General features: G+C 43.3%; 1 protein-coding gene across 1 annotated transcript in view; it reads right to left on the bottom strand.

Annotated features, from left to right (window-relative positions):
- Positions 1–23,338, bottom strand: part of gabbr2 (gamma-aminobutyric acid (GABA) B receptor, 2) — an 895,535-nt gene that overhangs the window by 78,078 nt on the left and 794,119 nt on the right. The window contains 1 exon segment of the mRNA XM_078200470.1: positions 6,863–6,985. Coding sequence (XP_078056596.1) covers positions 6,863–6,985 — 123 coding nt within the window.

The following is a 23,338-nucleotide window of genomic DNA, read 5'->3' as shown; positions in this document are numbered from 1 at the left end:
TGTGCTGGTGAAATTTTGATTAATGTGTTTTTAGCAGCAATATTACATAGATATGTCAGCAGTCCAACTGAAGTACCACCCAGGCCTTCAGATAGCTGGTCCTTCTCTACTTTCACAGACATGTCTCACTTTAATCAGCACCCAAACACCAGAGGATATAATGCGACCTGCTATAAAATAGAACAGAGACACTGACACCCCTGTGTTCAATACTTCATAGCTGCTCTCTGACAGGCTGCAGATAACCCATCAGTTGAGCAGAATTTTTATCAAATTCAACTTGGGAAAACAGCCTAGAAGAGCTTTCCCGCCATCATGATTAGCCACTTTGCTCTTTTCATTTTCCTTTCTTTCACACTGAAAATTTCAAAATGCTCTCTTTAATTCTTATTGTAGCTGCCCTCCCTTACCACTGGACTTTCTTGGGAAATGATTTATAGACCTCATTACTACAATTTCCTCTGAATCCCCAGTCATATCTCATAGAATCATTGTAAATTTAGTTGCAGAAAGGAGATTTCACACAACAGGCAGCCAGTTCTCTGAGATATACCTGTGGGAGCGCAACATTGTACGGAACTCAGGTGTACATTGTTCAGCTTTGACAGATTTTGTCCTAACAAGATGTTACTTGATAGTTACACAATACTGCAGTGCCTAAGCTATTTCTGTTATATGTTGAATTTCATGTCACAAATGAGGTTTGGAAACTTTTATATACATTTGGTTCAGAATCGATCTGACCTGTTTTTTGGGCCTGAAGTTGCTGATGCACTGGGAGCACACAAACCAGAGGTCTGAGGTTCACCCAAAATGAGGTCTTGGATCTTATTCGCATATTGATGGAGCGCTTCAGATGTAAAATAGACATCCCGAGGCTGCTCATTGAAGATGAATCTGAAGTGGCTACCTCCCTGACATTAGCTGTCACGTTACATCACAGCAGTCAACACACAGAAGTGAGCCAATTGCAGATGTCAAAGCTGAACAATGTACACCTGAGTTCCGTACAATGCTGCGCTCCCACAGGTATATCTCAGAGAACTGACTTATCTGTTATGTGAAATCAGTGATCCTTGGGATTTCTGTATTCCATTCCATATAAAAGATGCATTTGGTGGCAGTCTCCTTTGTGGATCATTGGTTTGGCTACATTATGATGCAAAAACCTGAGCAGAGCAGGATTGTTAAAAAATAAATGATCTATCAACAGGTTTTAGGACCTTCATTACATATCAAGCGGGGCTAATGTCTGTACTCAGTGATCAACATGGACAGGAACATTGCCTAACCCTATAGGGGGTCAGGTCTACCTCAGGCACCCTAGGGAGATAATTCATCCTGAAATTGACTCTTTTATATCTATTTTCTGACAGGTAAATAGACGCAACAAGAACCAATTTCTCCCCATCATGTACTAGAAGATCGGTGATGTAATTTCCACAAAGTCCTATGTATTGCGCTTCATTGAATTTATTATAGTCTATAATACAGGTTCCTTGGTATATTTTACTGTGTTAAAAGTATTATACAAGGGCAAATTGTTGTTGTTATAGTTAGAATCCTTTTTTCTATGGATTGATACAATGTAGAGATTTTGCAGCTCATTGTGTTAAACTTTCAAGTGCAACTGTTATTGATTTGCTATTTTCCAGTTTTGTCCAGTAAAAATTGCTGACCTCCAATAAAATGAATTACCAATAATATAAAGAAGCATTTTATTGTGCATGTGCTCATTATTACTACTTTTTTTTTTACATTTCTATGTGTCATTATGCTCATTTGTATTGTGTTTGAATATTTTGTCAATTGGGATGGGAGTAGGTGGCTGAACCCGATCACGCAGCAGCCAGCCTATTAACAAGGCAGAACTCAAAGAATCAAGTGTCAGGGGTGGAAAGGAAGGTGGTGATTCCAGTGTCCAGTGACAGGAGCTGCACCATTATTAAACAGCTGCTAGACATGCCTGCAGTGTTTTAAAGCTTTATGCTTTGTTGTTCCTGCCCACCACGTAGCACAGACCACCAGCCTTTAACTGCAAGACAGAAAGCATTCATCACAAAGACAGGGAGCTTCCATCAGCAAGACATGGACTCCTTATCATCCACACCTACATCCCTCTTCTCGGTATTTGCCACTTTCAGTTCAGGAAGGAGAGGAGGCTGTCACCAGACGAATGCTGCAGTGAGGTAGAAGGTGGCTCCATTATTGCGCAATGCCACCCTTCAGATTCTCCTCCAAGCTGCACGAGAACAACAGGATGTCTTATTCCCAACAGATGGCCAGAGGAGTGCCTCCTGCCTGACCAAAGAAGTGGGATGGAGGTAGCAGCAGAGGTTAGCAGTCGTATGGTCCAGTAGTGCATCTGGGTCCAAAGTCAAACTGGATGAATTACTTCCTCTGCATTTCAAGGGTGAGTGTAAATGAATGATGTGCATGCTCTGGCTATCAGGTGGGCATTACACAATAAGTCTGTATGCAGGGAGGGATCAGCTAGGCCGATGAAAAATAGTCTCCCCCAGCAGCATCTGCATTTGGGTGTCAGACATCTGCTTGTCAGTGCCCGCATCCTCCAATTGTATGTTTGAATCAGACATTCGCGAGGACCCATCAAGGGCCTGAAGGTGCCAGGTCAGCAGGGGCTTAGTTGATCACAGTCTGGAACTCACTTTTCCCACAGCCTACAGGAGAAAAGGGCCCACAATGAAGAAGACAGGTGGAGATATGCCTGACATATGAACTGTGACACCTGCAGGGGATCAGGCCCCGGACCTATCTGGAGAGCAGAGAGATTGGGAGATTGTAGTGATGGACTATGGCAGCAAGGAGACATAGAACCTGGAGTCCATCACTGGACAGAAAGGAAGCACATTGTAAGCATTGATGGAAGGAGGGAATAGAAATGCTTAAGCTCTGAAAGTTAGCATTCTCCCATAAGGTATACCCCACACTGTGGTGGGGTGCATTGCTGTCACTAAAGGGTTCCTGGAGTTCTTCTTAGAGGAGGAGGGTGTTGAAATCTTAGAGGGAGCAGTGTCCCCCTGCACCTTCCACCAGCACAGATCTTCTCACATCGTTGGCTATGGGTTCCCATCTCAATTCAGGTTTACAAGCTAATGAGCAGGAGCAACTGATGGAGGCTGTGATAGATGTGGGCCCTGCAGTTGGAAGAGGAATGCTGACAGGAAAGCTCATGCTGAGCCTTTGGCTGACACTGGGCCTCTGATGTGGATCACACTGAACCTTTTGGAATTGCAGCAAAGACCAGAGGAACATCTGGCGGAGTTGCCAGAGACTATGATCACCCATGTATGGATAAAGGAGAATTCCATCCAAGCCACAAATTCTGCCATGTTGCATGGAGAAGTTGGCATTTGTCATGGAGAGCCAGGTCCAGCAGACATTCAGAAGCACATTGGAAAGACAACTGGATGTATCAGGAAGGCATGGGAACCTGTTGATGTTACTTGTTAGTCCCTTGGTTTCATTAACTTGTGTTATGCATTTATTTCTGTGTCTTTTATTCAGCATCTTAAGACTGCCAAATGGGCCTGGCAACCCTTGGACTCTCGCATCTACCACTTTCTAGGGATGAAGGCAGAGTATGATCAGTCTGTGTATGGAGCACTGGGTTTGGAGAGGCTGGGTGATGGCCACTGGTAAAACAATGGGAGTTATTCTCCAACCTCGCCAGGCCTGGTGAAGTTCGCACCAATCCAAAGAATAGCATACAGGCCTAAAAATTGGTTTCATGCTCAGCGCCAAACAGATTGCAATTCTCCTGGCTCCTTTCTAAAGGTGTGAACTGGATTGTTTTATTCTGATTTTAGCTTTTCATAGTAGTTTAATACAATTGAATGGCTCGCTGGGCCATTTCAGCAGAAACTACATTGAAGTGTATCTGAAATTACAAGTAGAGCAGACCAGATAAGGACGGCAGATTTCCTTCCCTATAGGACAGCAGTGAACCGCTGTGCTTTTAATGACAATCATGTAGTTCAATCATTACAATCACTGATACTAGCTTTTCGTTCCAGATTTAATTAATTAATCAAAATGAAATAGCCTAAACATCTCTCATTTCAGATATGAATCCAGGCCTCTGCATTACTGGCCCAGAAAAATAAACGCCATGCTATCATATCCACATATCCAATGGATTTCTCCCAAGTCCCTGTTGGCATTGTTGATGGCGGGCAAGGTGTGACAATATAGCGAGAGGACCAGAAATCAGTTTCACACAAACGTGAATTTACACCAGGATCTTCCACTGGTACAAACCATGGCAGGTCAGAAAACCCATTAGAGATCATATTGAATCTCATTTGCATCTCTTTAAAGGATGCAGATAAAGACCTGACACTCCCCTAGATATTCCATGGTGCTGGTGTAAAAACACGCTGGCGCGAAACACGTTTGGAACAGCGTGGCGTACAGTAGTCAGGACTCATCTGAACACTGGCTGCCTCTGGTGTTCATGATGGAGGCTGACGGCAACAGTGGACCCAGGAATATCACAGCAGTGGCTGGAAAGAGCATCTACAGGTGGACCTTCCAGATTAGGTGTCCTGGAGAGAGTCCATCTTCCAACCTCAGAATGTTCCTGGAGATCCATCTTCATTCTCAGGTGGTCCATTTTCTGGTCTCAGAGTATTCCCGGAGATCTACCTTCATTTTCAGGAGGTCCACCTTCTTTCTTCCAAAGTGGGTCAGTGATGTTGGGCACCCTTTCAATATGGCACCCAGACATGCTGGTGGATTTCGCACCATCCAGGCCACCCTGTCACTGATCATGGCATAAAACACTCAAGTGCATAATTAATAAGGTTGGGGAAGTAAGATTTGTGTGTTTCCCGCCACAGCATCCACCACAGCACTTTGTCTCAAAATGGGAAAATACCACCCATTGAAGCAATATTAATAAATGTAAACATTATTATCTTGTTAAATTTATAAACATTACTACCAATTTTGTAGTTTCTTTTTAACTCAGCAATACTTATGAAAAATATGCCGAAATGAAGTAACTATATTGCTCAACTCTTTCAACCTTAACATTTCTCATTTTGTTTTAAAGATCGGAAATTATGGATTTTTCTAAAAGGTGTACATTTCAGCATGCCAAAACCTTCCAAGCACCTTTCCACATGTAACTGAGAGTATGGGCCCGATTCTCTGACCCCTTCAGACAGCCAGTGCGAATGGGGCATCGGCCAAAAATCAGGATTCCCGACAGGTGTGATGGATCTCGGCATTCACCCAACTTGCGCTGCTGGCCCCGATTGGGTTCCCACCCAGAGCCAATGACAACGCGATAATTATGCAAACCTGCTAATTTGAATGTCACTAGCGAGCGGGGCTTGACAGCCAATTCACCAGCCTCCTGCCATTCACTTGGTCCACCAGCTGGAACGACATTGTGTGGGCTTTACAGTTGCTACCCACAAGTGGGAACCTGGCGTGTTGGACCCTGGACGTCCAGGGAAGATCATCAACAGAAATCAGGGCATCTCCCCCCCCCCCCCCCCCCCCCCCCCATTGAAATTATTGGTCATTCCCCACACACACCCCACATAGGCATTTGTGTAACTCGGCCCAATATACCCCACAGTCCCCCTTCCCCCTCAGACCCTCCACTCAGCACCCCTTCCCTCCCAGACCACTCACTCAGCCCCTTTTCCCTTCAGGCCCCTGATATAGCCCCCTCCCTCCTCAGACCATCCATTCAGGCCCCCTCTCCCCTCAGATCCCCGCTCAGCCTCTCTTCAAGTCACGCGCCATGGCATTGCCACCAATGCACTGTCCCCAGCACCATGGCACTGACATCCTGGCCTGGCGCTTTGAGCTTCAGGGGGTTCAAGGAGGTAGGTCCAGTGGCCATTTGCCCTTCTGCTGCTGTCAGGCTTCAGAGGAAGGGTCCATCAAGGTTATGGGGTTTAGCTGAGATCAGACTGGTGCAGAGGGGCAGCTGTTGCTCCTCCAGTTAGTGGGGGGTAAGGATAGTCACCATTTCATTTTTTGAGGAAGGGGGGGGGGTGCTATCTCCATGCACAGAGATCGGAAAGCCCTTTAAAAGTGATTCTAAAGTTACATTTACACTGCAATGAAGTTACTGTGAAAATCGCTCATTAACATCTTTGAGGTGGGTGAATCGCACCTGAAACACCAACGCCAAGGGTAAACACTCCTGTTTTCCAGCCGGTGTGGGCACTCAGCCACAAAATGGAAGAATCGGGCTCTATGTCTGTGTAACTGAGGGACATTCTTGCAAAATTGACTGTAGTTGCCTCAGTCCTCATTGCTCAACTTCCAGTTTTACATAAATTGGCCCAAGTTAGAACATTAAAACATTTTGGTTTTGTTTATAGGATGGGTCATTTTCTTTCCATTTTTAACATATGATTGATTAGTAATAATATTACCAGCGTGCAAACTGAGAATAAGATTTGTAGCTTTTTACTTCAAATTCCTGGCATATTATTTTATTCTCAGTGTTCCATTGAACAGAATTAAAGTTGTAGAACTAAAAATAATATTTCTTTAAATCTTCCACATTTCCTGGAACCACTGCAATCTTAATTCGTATTTTGATTTTTATATAAAACTTTGCTTTTTAAAGCATTTAAACATGGCTTTAAGATTATTCCAAGTTGTCCATTCAATCATGGTCCAGCTGTTTTAAGAACATTTTTATGACAGGTCGTTCATCTGCTTCAGCTTGTCTTCTGAACAATTTCTAATTTTTCTCCAATATATTATGTTTGTATTTCACATGTTCAGCAGTAAACATACTGAAATGAAACAGGTGAGAGCAGTTTCAAATCCAGACTTCAATGCTCCCAGTTATACACTGTTAACTGACCTCTAAAGGGTAGTCTTCCACCGTCCTCCTCAGGGGATCTACAACCTGCCAGCAAATGAGGATGCAGAGATCGATAAGCAGCATCCCACCAACAATAATAAGCAGCTTCTGGTCCTTGATGATCTAATGAGAAAGAAAATACTCTATGATGTTCCTGACATTCAAACAAAGCCATTTCACAATACTTTCTCCAAGATTAAAATTGAGATGAGTAAGTGAGCTCAAACAGTCAAAGTTCAAATGTTACCAAAGTAACCAAATCCCTTTTATGGTGTTTTAGGAATTGTTGATAGTGAATTCCGTATTTTGTTGAATGATATTCATCTTGTCCTATTAACCACCGGATGCAAGAATCAAAAGTCAGGTTCCCACATCATACAAGCTCAAATACGACATTATAAGCATATTATTTGGTAAATATAACACTGTGCACTGTTGAACAAGAGATCTTCATCATTGCAGTTTGCCTCCTGTCAGCCTTGGCTTATTGATGGCATTCTGTCCTCAGAACCACAGTTGCAGGTTCAGTCCCCATTCCAGGACTGAAGCACATAAACACAACTGACATTCCAGGGCAGTACAGAGTATTTGCTGTACTGTCAGAGGTGCTGTCTTTCGTTATAATGAAGTGCTGTCTGTCCTGTCAGGTGGACATTGAAGATCCATATCAGCATTTGCAAAGAAAAGAACTAATATAGTTTAGTTGGTCATCTGTTTTCCAATTTTTAATGGCATTTCACTGTGTACTAATTGGCTCAGTTTTTTTTTCTAAATTCTAACAAGTGACTGCGCTTCAAAAGTACTTCGCTGACTGTGAAGTGTTTTGGGTCAGCCTCAGGTAATGAAAGGCACGTATTAAATGCAAGTTCTTTCTTTTATTGGAAATGATACAAGCCCTCACTTGTCTTAAAAGTTAATGCGTAATGGAACAATACTTAATATATCCAACTTCATGGCACATGTTACCATCCATGCATGTATCAGGTTTATTAAAAGTAAAAATTAAATGGTAGCAGAAGATCAACAGATGAAGACTCTACTAACTTACGACCTTAACTTACACATGAAGCATGATATGGTGCAACTCTGCACACGCAGACTGGAAAATTCCAGCAGCATTTTACTTTTGCATTACTGGTTCAGATGTAGCCTTTCTCAGCAGTACAGATTCTTCCTCTCCCAATATTAGTACCAGTGTGCTGTGAATGGCACCCTGCATTCCCATACTGGTCTTTCAGCTATGTAATCACCTTCCTAATCTGTCTAGCCCAAGCCAATTTGCACATTTCATTATTAACACATATGGGCTTGTGTTTTTTTGATTTGGTTCCTAGCTTCTGATATTCAATGTGCTACCCTACAGAGCTGACTTTTCCAGTAATGTGTTTTAGGGATTATACATCGTTCAATATTATTGACTAACAACTAGAGAATTATTAGTGATAATGTTCCATTATTTCAGATTTCCAGCATCCGCAGTATTCAGCTTTTATTTAAAAGAAGAAAGTTGATTAAAGCAATTTTGAACGGGGGAGGACAATGTCTAACACAACTAGAAATCATATTACCATAGGCACCTCAATCACAATATGTTGACTGGACTTAAACATACTGCCATGGCGCATCAGTTTGGGTTTCGCCAGGGTCACTCATCCCCTGCCCTCATTACAGCCTTGGTTCAAACTTGGACAAAAGAGCTGAATTCCAAAGATGAGGTGAGAATGACAGCCCTTGACATCAAGGCTGCATTCGACCGAGTGTTGCATCAAGTAGCCCAAGCAAAACTGGAATCAAGGGGTATCAGGGGGCAAACTCTCCACTGGTTGGAGTCATACCTGGTACATAGGAAGATGGTTGTAGTTGTGGATGCTCAGTCATCTCAGTTCCAGACATCTCTGCAGGAGTCCCTCAGGGTAGTGTCCTATGCCCAACCATCTTCAGCTGCGTGACGTTCCTTCCATCATAAGGTCAGATGTGGGGATATTCGCCAATGCTTGCACAATGTTCAGCACCATTCGCGATTCCTCAGATACTGAAGCAGTTCATGCTCAAATGCAACAAGATCTGGACAATATCCAGGCTTGGGCTGACAAGTGGCAAATAACATTCGCACCACACAAATGCCAGGTAATGGCCATCACCAATAAGAGAGACTCTAACCACCGCCCCTTGACATTCAATGGTGTTACCGTCACTGAATCCCCCACTGTCAGCATCCTTGGGGTTACCATCGACCAGAAAGTCACCTGGACTCGCCACATAAACACAGTGGCTACAAATGCAGGTTAGAGGCTAGGAATACTGCGGCAAGTAACTCACCTCCTGACTCCCCAAAGCCTGTCCACCATCTGCAAGGGACAAGTCAGGAATGTGATGGAATACTGCCCACTTGCCTGGATGGGTGAAGCTCCAACAACACTCAAGAAGCTTGACACCATCCAGGACCAGCAGCCCGTTTGATTGGTGCCACATCCACAAACATTCGCTCCCTCCACCACCGATGCTCAGTTGCAGCAGTGTACCATCTACAAGATGCACTGCAGCAATTCACCAAAGATCCTTAGATAGCACCTTCCAAACCCACGACCACTTCCATCTAGAATGACAAGGATAGCAGATGCATGGGAATACCACCACTTGCAAGTTCCCCTCCAAGCCACTCACCATCCTGACTTATAGAAACATAGAAAGTTGCGCCTGGTCCGCCATTTATTTTGATCATCGAATTCAATATCTTGATCTCCCCATATCCCTTGATCTCTTTAGTCCCTAGAGCTATATCTAATTTCTTCTTGCAATCAAACAACATTTTGACCTCAGCTACATTCTGTGGTAGTGAATTCCACAGATTCACCATCCTCTGGATGAAAAACATTTTCCTCACCTAAGTTCTAAAAGGTTTACCCATTATCCTCAAACTATGACCCCCTAGTTCTGGACTCCCCCACTATCAGGAACATTCTTTCTGAATCTACCCTGTCTAAGCCTGTTAGAATTTTATAAGTTTCCATGAGATTCTCTCTCACTCTTCTAAACTCCAGGGAATATAATCCTAATCGATTTAGTCTTTCCTCGTTTGACAGACCTGCTACCCCAAGAATCAGCCTGGTAAACCTTCACTGTACTCCCTCTATAGCAAGGACATCCTTCCTCAGATAAGGACACCAAAACGACACACAATACTCCAGGTGTGACTTTACCAGTGCCCTATACAATTGCAGAAAAACATCTCTATTCCTACACTCAAATCCTCTTGCTATGAAGGATAACATACCATTTGCCTTCTTTACTGCCTGCTGTACATGCACGCTTACTTTCAGTGACTGATGCATGAGGACACCCAAGGTCTCACTGAGTATCCACCTCTCTCAATTTACACCCATTCAAGTAATAATTTGTCTTATTATTGCTACCAAAGTGGATAACCACACATTAATTCACATTATACTGCATAGGGTACAACCTCAGGCTAAAAGGATGATCCTTTAAAACAGAGATGAGGAGGAATTTCTTCAGCCAGAGGAGTGGTGAATCTGTGGAACTCTTTGCCGCAGAAGGCTGTGGAGGCCAGATCATTGAGTGTCATTTTTGAGTGTCCTCCCTTTTTGAATAGCGCGCTTACATTAGCCACCCTCCAAATCTGTAGGAACCAGTACAGAGTCCAAAGAATTATGGAAAATAACCACCAATGAACCTACTATTTCCAGGGCCACTTCCTTAATTACTCTGGGATGAAGATTATCAGGATCTGGAGATTTATTCACCTTGAATCCCATCAATTTCCCCAAAACCATTTCTCTACTAATGCTGATTTCCTTCAGCTCCTCACTAAAACATGTTTCTCTCAGAACTTCTGGTATATTATTCATGTCTTCCTTTGTGAAGACTGAAGCAAAGTATGAATTTAATTCCTCGGCCATTTCTTTATTCCCTATTATTAATTCTCCCGTTTCTGACTGTAAGGGGCCTACATTCATTTTTGTCAATCTTTTTCTCTTTAATACCTATAGTAACTTTTACAGTCAGTTTTGATGTTCCCCGACTTGGAAATATATCACCGTTCCTTCACAGTCGCTGGATCAAAATTTTGGCATTGTGGGTCAACCCACAGCACGTGGATTGCAGCGATTCAAGAAGACAGTTCACCACCACCTTCTCAAGGGCAACTTGGGATGGGCAATAAATGCTGGCCAGCCAGCGGTGCCCATGTCTCATAAATGAATATTTAAAAACTCAGCCTCTTACCTCTCCCATACCTCATTCACAAACAATATTATGCAGAACAAGACTATATCCATTGGGAAGGTCATTCCAGCTGCTTGGTCTTTCTGTATATGTTAGAAGGTGTGGGGATACAAAAGATTTCAGGTACACTTAGATGGACAGCACTTTGCTTCAGCAATTAAAAAAATGCAGGAAATTACTTTGAAATTTCATGAATGTTAGTTATGCTGGTATCACGTGGCTTTGGAACATGTTACAAAATAAATTGTGGTGGAAATCTACTCCAACGCAATAGTCGCATAAATGCAGGAAACATGCTGATCCGTAGGGAAGCAGAACTATGCAAATACGTGGTGGAGGCTTTTAGCAGACAAATCTCAGAAGCATCACAATCAAGTAAATTTGCAATCAGTGCAAAACTGGTGTCAATCAGTTGCATTAAAATCTCTCAGAAAAAAAATATTGTGTGATGACTTCAGCTAGGCTAATGAGGTGGGCTTGTTAGAGTATGAAGTACCTCATGAGTCAAAGAACAAAACAGCACAGGAACAGGCCCTTCAGCCCTCCAAGCCTGTGCCGCTCATGTGCCCACTCGACCATTCTTTTGTATCCCTCTATTCCCAGTCCCAATTGATGGTTGAATCAGGGAGCCTCATGCTCCCTATTTAAAGCAGTCGTGTCAGACTTCCAGCCTGCATTTCAGCAGGGAGCAACTGGAGAGCTGGCTGTGTACAGATATATGGTGTAAATAAAGTAACTTGGTGACGGGACTTTCGCCTCCGTGGAGTTATTACAATTGCAATGTTTTTCTAATGCCATAGTTACTCAGAATCATTCCGGTAAATGTTCATATTTGCACTAACTACATTTGTGTAGCATTTTTTATGATAGAGTTCAACTCATTATTTAACTTAAATATTCTTAATGCAGCACAGTTAATGTTTGCTGATCTAGTCTGGCATGCATCCTGATCAGTGAGAAGAGATAGGATGCAATTTAAATTTTACTTGTCATAGTTTGTGTTTAATTTTATGGCGGAGATAACCAATTATACCAGTAAATGAAAGACATTGGATGACAAATACAGTGAATAAAGGGCATTAAACTTTATGCATTCTGTCCTTGTCCCACTTGGAATTGCACTGAAGAGCATTTTGTTTTGGGATACCGGAAAATGACAAATATCAGCTGAACATAATATTGCTTCAGAGAATTGCTTTTCCAGATCATGGCAGCAGACAAATGTATACTCTGGAAGGTAGAATTCAGACAAGCAAATGATTTATGATCTGTGTCAAGAATAAAATAGCAGCCTGAATGCAAAGTGCCGAGGAATTATGTTATGTCAGCCACACTCAAAATCACTGCTGCATTAACATTCTATACTGTACCAACTTTTCAAACTCCGACAGGTGATAGAGCAGGGACACCAGTTCTCAGTGTTCAACAATGTCACTCAGATAACAACTGCATGGTGAGACAGACTGGTTTAATATATTCTCTATGAATGCCTCACAGCAGCACTGGAACGAGTTTTTTACATGATAGCAGGATCTCCAAATTCAATTTTTATATCCTACAGTCCTAAATCTTTTATATTTACGCCAGGTCTTTTGACTTTTGTGAGGCTGTAAAACGGATATTATTAGATGTCGCTTATCACACATTCTGATTACTTTACTTTTATATTGGCTATAATCAAAAGTGGGCATGTCTGAAATGAACAGTTAAAGTCTGCCTGAGAATGTGTGTGTTCCAGGCCATGGAACCAACCTGGAACAGTCCCGTGGGCTCCTATGCACTGCTGATGTGTGCTAAATACATGCACAGCAGGTAGGATCTGTGAAAATGACAGTAAATGATACCATCCTACCGGTTCTACCTTTGTTCAATGTGTCACCAGTTCTCTCCTAATTTCCATTGAAGATCTCCACCCATCTTGACAGTGTTCCAAATCCAAGGCTAAGCACACAGGATGGTGAGTTTGGTGGTGGGTGGGAGTGGAGAATCTAGCTGGAGCCATAAAGTCAGAAACCTGCCAGAGTAAAATCATGTTGCAATTCTCCAAATGGTGGGTTAATGGTAGGTCACTCTTCCCCTGGCTGGTGGCATGAACGCCATTTGCATCTCGTGAATGCTCATTAAAACAGCTGCCTGCCCGTGTTTGTCAGGCCTTTCAATCTTGTGTAACACTAGCAGGAAAATATGCTGGTCCAAAACTCGATGATGAAGAGTGGCATGTACAACGCAGTCCTCTGTTCACAACAGACCTTGAGGTGAGTACAACAAAGCCCTTCTGCCATAATGCTGGGCTGCTCCTGATGTGCTGTCCAACACTCTGTTGGGGCAGAACGGTTCCTGCCCTCCATCTCCAAGCTGAGCTTGTCTTTATGGACATCACTGCGCTGCTGGACTTATGGACCCTCCTGTGTTACTGAGTCAGATGAGTACAATGCCTGGGGTTGGGGAGGACAAGGGTCCACTTCCCCCTGGTGTCATATACCAGTGTCTACCTGGACAGCACTGTGCTGCAGGTCTCATGCAGCCACCACAACAAAGCTCCAAAGTTCAACCGGGGGTGGAGTGTGGTGGGGGTGAGGGGGTAGTGTGGTGATGAGGGTGGCCAAACAAGACAAAGGGGGCAATGTGTATGGAGGGCTGCACAAGGAGAAGGAGGGGGGGGGGGGGGTGGTCGGGTGAGTGCTCACAATGGCAGACCGAGGGGCAAGGAGGTGGATGAAAAAGACGAACAATGGAAGGCAGAGGGAAGACCAAAAGGAAAGAAGCTGGGCCCCGATATGAAAAGCTCACCAACAAGGGAGTCTAATGGATAATACATGTATTATTGGAAGGGGATATACTCAGACAGCAGATTATGGGGAAGGATACTGTTAGTGTGCACAATGGGGTTGGTTCGCAAGAACAATAAATGGGTCAGGGCTGCAGTGCTTTGTGATGGTTAATGTTATCCATAGATCTCTTTGGAAACGGGAATTATGTCAAGGCTCCCATTTCAGTTCAGGGGCTGGCAGACAGGAGTCAGGGAGTGCAGACATTCCTGTTATGAAATGGAAAGGAATCACAGATGACAGGCAGTCCGGGGGCTATGTGCACCCCACAGTCTGAAGTCAGAGATAGGAGACAGTGCAGAAGAACAGCAGGCATGGAGCAGGAGCAATCATTGGAAGCACGGTGTACCCCAGCTGCAGGGAAGGGCAAATCCTGTGTGCTCCACAGGAAATAGGCACAGCTTGGTGAGCTGGGCTTTCTTACAATTGCTGTCCCTGGACTTGGTGGGCTCCATATTGGGCTGCAGAGGGAATGGTAATGGTGACTGGAGACATCTGCAGCCTGTAGATAGTGAACATATAATATTTTGGGGGGTGAGGGGGGGGGATATGTGAAGCTGGCATTGGATTGTGGGAAGAACCCCTGCAGTGTTCAGTGCAAATGGCCTCTAGAGGGGTACAGGGCAGCACAGTGGTGAGCACTGCTGCCTCACAGCGCCGAGCACTGCTGCCTCACAGCGCCAGGGACCCGGGTTTGATTTGATTGAAGGGTCATTGTGCAAACTCTACTCAGACATTCTCCCCATGTCTGCATGGATTTCCTCCAGGTGCTCCAGTTTCCTCCCACACTCCAAAGACGTGCCGGTTAGGTGAATTGGTCGTGCTAAATTACCCCTTAGTGTCATGGGGATTAGCAGGGTAAATACAAAGGGTTACATGGATCGGGCCCAGGTGGGATTGTTGTCGGTGCAGGTTCGATGGGCTGAATGGCCTCCTTCTTCACTGTAGGGATTCTATGATTCTATGGGGTGGATATAGGTCCACATGAGACACGGGCACCTCACAGGTGATGAGCTTGAGGGAGGAATGTGTCAACGTCCGCCACCACAACAGGATCCAATATTAGTGGGGCTGCAGAAGAACAGGTGGCATCTCTATCTCTACATTGTGAGGCTTCAAGTAAATCAGATGCAGACGGACATTAAGAGTGGGAGGATCAAACTCCATCCTGTACTACAGGTGCAGCACCACTAGCTCAGGTAAATAGGCATCCTCCAAAATCGAAAATAATATCAGTTCTGTCTGGGAGGGGGATGATGAAGTCCCAAAATATGGCAGTCAGTTTCTGACTGAGAATTGGCATATTTCTTCCAGAGAAACAGCCAGGTTTTCTCTCCAGATCGTAGGACACTTTGTGAAAGAAAGCAGAGGCATGTGTTTTGCACAGTCATTCTTAAGAAGCAGCCTTATGATGTCAGCAAGGCTGGTTCCACATAATCTAAGGGCGCCCCGATCTCAAAGTTAAGCAACAGGCATCCTCCCTGCAGACATCGGGATCCCCATCCAATCCATCCTTGCCGACAGTCTCTCCCCTCCCACCACCCCCTTGCTCCTATCCATCATTGCTGACAATCTCTCCCCCCATTGTCATCCCACCCCCAGCCACACCACCTGGCTTCGCCCCTTTTACCCCACACTTCGGCACTGCCAACTTGGCAGTCAGGTTGGCATTGCCAGGGTACCAAGGAAAAGGGGAAACACAGAGGTGGCTGCAGCCTTTCTGCCCAAAGCCTGAGCAGTGTTTCCTGCCAAGTTTCCAATCCATCAACAGCCTCAGCTCACTGCCTGTGATACAGTGATGGAGGCAGGAAGGGGCCCTTAAGCAGCCATTAAGGATCTCAATTGGCACAAGAGTGGGTGAGTGAGTCGCCTGACTCTTCCCCCATTGCTTGTAATATTGTGGCAGGACAGTGGCAGAGGAATGGTATATTATGGGTGCACCTCCACCTGCAAACCTGCATAAACTACTGCCCCATGAGTTATAGTAATTTCTGTATGAGCCCTGAACTTTATTTGCTCCTTTTCAGTTCCTAGCTCATTACCATTTAAGAAATACAATGATTTACCACTCTCAGGTGCAAAGTGGATGATATTGCATTCCCCCACAATGAACTCCACATCTCACAATTTTGCCCACTCATTTAATCTATCAATGTTCCTTTCTGCTCTCTATATTACTTGATGTGCCACCTAACTTTTGTAATCAGCAGATTTGAATATACAGCTCTCTATTCCTTCATCCAAGTTATTTATAAATATAGCAAAAAGCTGAAACCCCAGTACAAATCCCTGGCAGGCCCCACTCATGATATCCTACCAATTGGAGTACACCCCATCCTCCATACAGCCTTTCCATTTCCTATCCATATGAAAAGGTTGCCTCCAATTCCATCCGCTTCGATCTTCCCTAACAGTCTTTGTATCAAATCTAATCACTTCCCTTTTGAAAGTTAATATAAATAACATACTTAAATAATCCCTTATTTATCACAATGATCTCCTTAAAAATTCAACAATGTTAGTTGGACATGGCTTTCCCATTACAAATCCACGTTAGCTCCTTCTGATTGGTTTGTATTTGTTCATGTGTGCTCAGTCCCCAATTTGAGAAGTTCCCACATGAGATGTTGGACAAATTGACCTATATTTTCTTGATTTATTTTTCACCTTTCTTAAAAATATTATAAATTTTCCAATCCTAGTAGACAATTCCCGAATCAAATCTTCATTAACCACTGTCTCTTAAATGACATGGAGATATTTCCAGAAAAATGGAAAAGGCCAAATGCAGTATCTTCTGCTCAAAAATATTACTGTCTCACATAATTAAGAGCTCAGCTATTTAAATTGATTGACTGTTTTTAATTTTGAAAGTCCTGACTAGATTCTTGTTTCCAAATTTGGTTCAAGTCCATGCCTGTCTCTCTCCACATCATAATTATTATATCCTCAGGGCAACAAGATTGTGGCATCAATTAATCCACTGAAATGTGATTGCTTTGGTATTGAACTGCTGCATTGCCCATTTTCCTAAAATGGCAGACAAACTAGTTCCATGCTTCCAGAGGGCAGCCATGCTTGAAGGGTATTTGGGTAGGAAAGGCAGATACATCACTGGAACTGCAATATTCTTTCAAAGCAACTCTTTGCTAGAAAACGTGAATTCACCCTTAAGTGTCAAGTGGGCTCACTTAGTAGTGCTGTACCTTTGTTTTTAAGTCCAGATGTTGTGGGTTTGAACACTTCCCCAAGACTTTTGGCACATAATCTAGGCTGTTGATTCGATGCAGCACTGAGTGAATATTGCAGTGTAGGATGTCAAACAATCAAATAATATGCTAAATCAAGGATCTCGTGATACAGGTGGAACTTAAAGATCTTGTAATCTAAAGAACAGGGAACTCTTCTGGTGCTTCAATCAAATACAGTTAAAATACTACATTCATTATGCTGTTTTTTGTGGCATCTTATAATGAACATGATGCTGTATTAGCCAACGTAACATAGGTCCCCACCCACTCTACAAAAATAATTCAGTGCTTTGAGATGTTTCTGAGATGGGATGTCACGATATAAATACAAATTTTCCTATCACTTGGTCTTTTAAAGGTCATTCCAGTGTGGCATTTTTTTTTATTGCATTGAGTCTGCAATCATTTGTCCACTCTTTACTGGAATGGACTATTTTTGTCCAGGAATAACACAATGGGCGGCACGGTAGCACAGTGGTTAGCACTGCTGCTTCACAGCTCCAGGGACCTGGGTTCGATTCCCGGCTTGGGTCACTGTCTGTGTGGAGTTTGCACATTCTCCTCGTGTCTGCGTGGGTTTCCTCCGGGTGCTCCGGTTTCCTCCCACAGTCCAAAGATGTGCGGGTTAGGTTGATTGGCCATGCTAAAAATTGCCCTTAGTGTCCTGAGATGCGTAGGTTAGAGGAATTTGTGGGTAAGGATGTGGGGGTAGGGCCTGGGTGGGATTGTGGTCGGTACAGACTCGATGGGCCAAATTGCCTCTTTCTGTACTGTAGGGTTTCTATGAATTCCTGAATGAGAAGATACAGCTCCACTGTTGAGCGTTCAATCGGTTTTCTGTGGATATTAGTAGACCCCTCAATTACAATATCTCCCATTTATGTTCACAGTTACCTTCAGTAGGATTTTAAATATTGACCTAAATTTCTTTTAGATTATTCAGTGAAAGTGGCAGCATGTCACTTTATTATATTAATAGCTGTCATCCTGTAGGGTCGGAAGTTTCATTAGAATAGGGGTGTTATGCCATGAGAGACATGGGGGTAGTCCGGAGTTATTTAAGCTGCCTGTTGTCAGGTCCAAACACGGATGTGGATTTGAGTTCCAGAAGTATTGGATGAGGCATGGGCCGTTGAGATCTCTCAAGAGGAGGACTGGGACTGGAAATACAGGGAGAGGAAGGTCCAAGAGCCTGGGAGCTGTCAGGGAGCAATGGGATACAGTGGTTTGGAATCCGACAGTGTTAAAAATGGTCTCATTGTATCTTGGAGAGTAGTCTGGGTGCTTATAAGCATTGAAGAGGCACCAGAAGTGAAATCCTGGAAGGTAAATCTTGAAATCCAATAATGGGAAGGATGCTCCAGAAACATCAAGAGGTGCATGTTTCCACATGAGTAGCCCATCATAATTAGGTATCAATTGCTTTAGGTCCTTTCAGACAGACTGCCTCGCAATTTTCTCTTCTGTCAACCAGTTCCTGCCTTAACATTCACAGTTTAAGACATTTTTTGCATTGTTAGCATGTTAGGCAACTTACATTTGGAATAATTAATCTTCATAAAGTGTTCACAATTCCAATAATTAAACTATTTGAGCACTTGTTCAAAAATTTATGTTTATGTTTATATTTAATCACCCTAAAATTAATTTGCTGTCTTTCTCAAAGGGGAAAGTACTCTAACAATATCTGAAGCCAAAGGAAAGAGAGGAGGGACTTGACGGGCGGAGTTTTACTAGTTTGCCCCACCCATTGAAATCGTGCGAGAGCCGAGAAATCAGGATCACGCCCAGTTTCTCAGCTCTCATGATTTTATGAGAAATGGCTTTTCGGCAAGGTCAGCCTCTCGTCAGAAATGGGTGAGGGGCCGAATAATTTATTTAAATATATTGTAATGTTCATTTCCATCTGGTTGGTGAGCCTGCTCTCAATCGTCCGGGCTCACTTTCCTTTATGACCTTGTCAGGAGAGGTTCTCTCCGGTGAGGAAAACACCTGCTCTCCATAAATGAGGAACAGTCCTGTTGGTCTTGCCGGTGGAACCAGAGTCCACTGAGGCCCCCCTGTGGAGGGCAAGGCAGTGCCCCTTGGGCGGTGCCAGACTGGCAGTGCCAGAATGACACCTTGGCAATGCCAGCCTGGAACCTGGGCAATGCCCATTGGGCACCTGGGCAGTGATGGGGGTGAGGCCAATGGGGGCAGGGTCTGTGGGGGGAGGGAGCCCTCTGCCACTCTGCATGCGATCGGTGGGAGAGGGTGGCAGGGCCGTGATCGGTGGGGGAGCAAAGGGGTCCACAATCGGTCTGGGCGGATCAGTGGGGGCTGCACCTTGGGCGATTGCTATGGGGGGAGCTACTTGAGGCTGCCTGCAGTAGCAGGGGCCTGACAGCCCTCTTTGTCTGTCAGACTCTAGGTAATGCTAATGCGCGTGTGCAGCATCAGAGGTCTGCACATCTGCAATACCTCCCTCTACAGGCTGTCTGACAAGTTAAGCTCCGCCCACAGACTCACTGGCCAGAAATAGACTAAACAGTCCAACATTTTAAAGACAAAGTGCATAAGATTAGGCCTGAAAACTCACCCAAAAAATGGATCTGGGACTCTTCCAGTTTCATGCCCGCCCGACATTTAGAAAAATATCTCATAAGATTCCGCTCAATGCCTTCTTAACATACTAACATGTCAATTAGGAGCAGGAGTAGGCCATTTGGCACTCTGAATCTGGTCTGCCATTCCAGAAGATCATGACCTCAATTCCACCTTCCGTCTACCTCCAATAACCTTTGACCCCCTTATCAGTCAAGAATTTAACTACTTCTGCCTTAAAAATATTCATTGACCCTGTCTCGACCACAGACTCATAATCTCCGTCTTAAATGGGAGACAACTTATTTTTCCTATGTCCCCTAGTTCTACTTTCTCCCCCTTTTAGCATCTACTCTGCATGTCCCTTCAGTATCGTCTATGTTTCAATAAGATCACCTCTCAATCTTCCAACTCCAATGGATACAGATACAGGCTCAGCCTGTCCAACCTTTCCTCATAAGATCACCACCACTCCCCCTGCCTTCCCCACCCCATCCCAGATATCAGTTGATTGAATCTTCCCTGAACTACTTCTAATGCATCAATATTCTTTCTTAAATAAGGAGACCAAAACTGTACACAATACTCGAGATGTGGTCTCACCAATGGCCTGCATAACTGCAGCAAACATCCCCATTTTTAATCACACCCCCATTTTTACATTCCATTCCTCTTGCAATAAATTACAACATTATATTTTCCTTTCTAATCACTTGTATTAACTGTATACTCACCTTTCCTGATACATGTACCAGGAAATCCAGATTTCATTGTACCTCATACTTCTGCAATCTTTCTCCATTTAAATTCCGTTCTTTCCAGCCAAAGTAGATAAGTTCACAATTTTCCACATGACACATCATGAGCCATGTTTTTGCCCACTCACTTAACCTATCTATGTTCCTTTGCAGACTTGTGTCCTCTTCACAACTTACTCTCCTGCCTATCTTTGTGTCATCAGCGAATTTAGCAACCATACATTTGGTCACTTCATCTAATTCATTGACATAGTTTGTAAATAGTTGAGGCTCCAGCACTGTTCCCTGTGACACTCCACTCGTCATATCTTGCCAACCTGAAAAGACCCATTAATTTGTATTCTCTGCTCCTTGTTAGCTCACCAATCCTCTATCCATGCTAATATGTTAATCCCTATACTATGAGCTCTTATTGTGTGTAGTAACCTTTGATGTGGCACCTTGTCAAATGTCTGCAGGCAATCTAAGTGCAGCTCATCCACAGGGTCTCCTTTATCCAAGTTATTTGTTACTTCCTCAAAAGAACTCTAATGAATTAATCAAACATGATTTCCCTTTCATTAAATTATGCCTATTCTGCTGGATTGTATTGAAATTTTCTAAGTGCCTCGTTATAACCCCCTTAATGCAGATCCCAGCAATCTCCCTATGACAGATGTTAAGCTAACTGGCCTCATTTCCTGTTTTTTGTCTTCCTCCTTTCTTGAATAGAGGAGTCACGTTCACAATTTTTCAATCTGATGGAAACTTTCCAGAATCTAGGGAATTTTGGAAAATTCTACTATCTCAGCAGCCACTTCTCCGAGACTCAAGGATGATGTCCAAAAATCAGAGTAATCAGGCAGAGTCAACATCATTTTGTGAAAGGAAAGTCATGTTTAACCAATTAATTTCTCCTTGGTCTCCCTGTCTTGGGGATACATATATATGGGGGTCTGAGTTACCCAAGTGTCAGAAATCCCTCTCAACTTTCCCAGTGGGGTCCATAGGAGTGCGAAGCATGGCATTTGGCATCAGTTTGGCTGCTGAGCTGCCAAAATAAGCTACACACACATGCACGCACACAGACATGCTCATGCTAACCACTATGCCATCGTGTTGAACTGGTGGATGTACTGTACTTAGATTTTCAAAAGGCACTTGATAAGGTGCAACATCAAAGCCTATTGTGGAAAATAAAAACATGTGGCATGGGTAGAAGATTAGCTCACGAACAGGAAACAGAGAGTAGGCATAAATGGTTTGTTTTCTGCTTGTCAAGTTGTAACAAGTGGCGTGCCAACAGGATCAGTGCTGGGTGTTTTTACAATTCATATAAATGACTTGGATGAAGTAACTAAATGTATTGCTAAATTTTCTGAGGAGAGAAAGATAAGTAGAAAAGTAAATTGTAAAGCAGACACAAGGGGGCTACAAAGAGAATAAAAAAGCATATTATCTAAATGGTGAGAGATTGCATTGTTTTCAGATGCAGAGGAATTTTTGTGTCCTCGTTTATGAATTGCAGAATGTAGTGTGCAAGTACAGCATAATAATTAGGAAAACCAATGTAATTTTATGGTTCATTGCGAGGGAGATTGAATACAAAAGTAGGGAATTTATACAGGGCATTGATGAGACCACATCTGGAGTACTGTGTAGAGTATTGATTCCCTTATTTAAGGTAGGATGTAAAGGCATTGGAAGTAGTTCAGAGAAAGTTTGCTTAACTAAAATCTGGAATGGGAGGGTTCTCTCATGAGTAAAGGTTGGACTGGCTAGGCTTGTATCCACTGGAGTTTAGAAGAATAAAAGGTGACTTGATTGAAACAAATAAGATCCTAAGGGATCTTGACAGAGTGGAAGTGGAAAGGATGCTTCCTCTTATGGGAGAATCTAGAACTAGGAGTCCAATAAAAATAAGGTGTCCTTTATTTAAAACAGAGATTAAGAGAATATTCTTTCTTTCGGAGCATCATTGGTCTTTGGAACTCTCTTCCTCAAAAGGCATTGGAAGCAGAGTCATTAAATATTTTTATGGTAGAGGTAGATAGATTCTTAATAGGCAAGGGCAAAAAGTTTATTAGGGGTAGGCGGAATGTGGAGTCGAGGTTACAGATCAGATCAGCCATGATCTTAATGAATAGCGGAGCAGGCTCGAAGTGCCGAAAAGCCTACTCCTGCTTCTAATTCATATGTTTGTACATTCACAAACTTGCCTAAAACTTATTACTGAATCCCCCACACCATATTGACATTCTCCTCCCTCCTTTCATCTATCATTGCACCACTATCTGGAATCCTTTTCTTGAAACTCTGCTTCTCTCTCATTCAACATTTCTCAAGGCCCATCTTTTCAATCAAGCCTTGGGGCACCATTTCTAATTGCTCCTTACCATGATTGGTCTGTTTTCCTTACATTTATCTGTGAAGTACCTTCCATTATCTCATGTTGCAGGTTCTATATAAAAGCAAGTTGCAGTTGTGGGAATAAATTTATAAGAATTCAACCTCCAGTTTATTCTGAAGTTCTTTGGAAAAAACAAGAAATGCATAAAATATGACATCATTTTCTTTTAACTGTGAGAAACATACTCTTGCATGGTGGTAAATTCTGGAAAGACTCAGCCTCAGCATATACGGGTACGAGTGGGTCCTCCTTGCAAATTTCCCTGGAAAGAATATCAGGCGAAATTTTCTCAAAAAATCTCGAAGTGTCATGACAGCAAGAAAATGGCTGGTCTTTTTGGCACGCCTCACATCACAATCTTTTGGTACTTAGTGCAATGAAAGAGCTCAATGTGAATCACACCATTATGGAGTCTCCAAGTT

This window comes from Mustelus asterias, chromosome 2, assembly GCF_964213995.1.
Source record: "Mustelus asterias chromosome 2, sMusAst1.hap1.1, whole genome shotgun sequence".
Taxonomy (NCBI): domain Eukaryota; kingdom Metazoa; phylum Chordata; class Chondrichthyes; order Carcharhiniformes; family Triakidae; genus Mustelus; species Mustelus asterias.
Note: the sequence above shows the minus strand (reverse complement) of the source record. Positions and strands in the feature narration are given on the sequence as shown.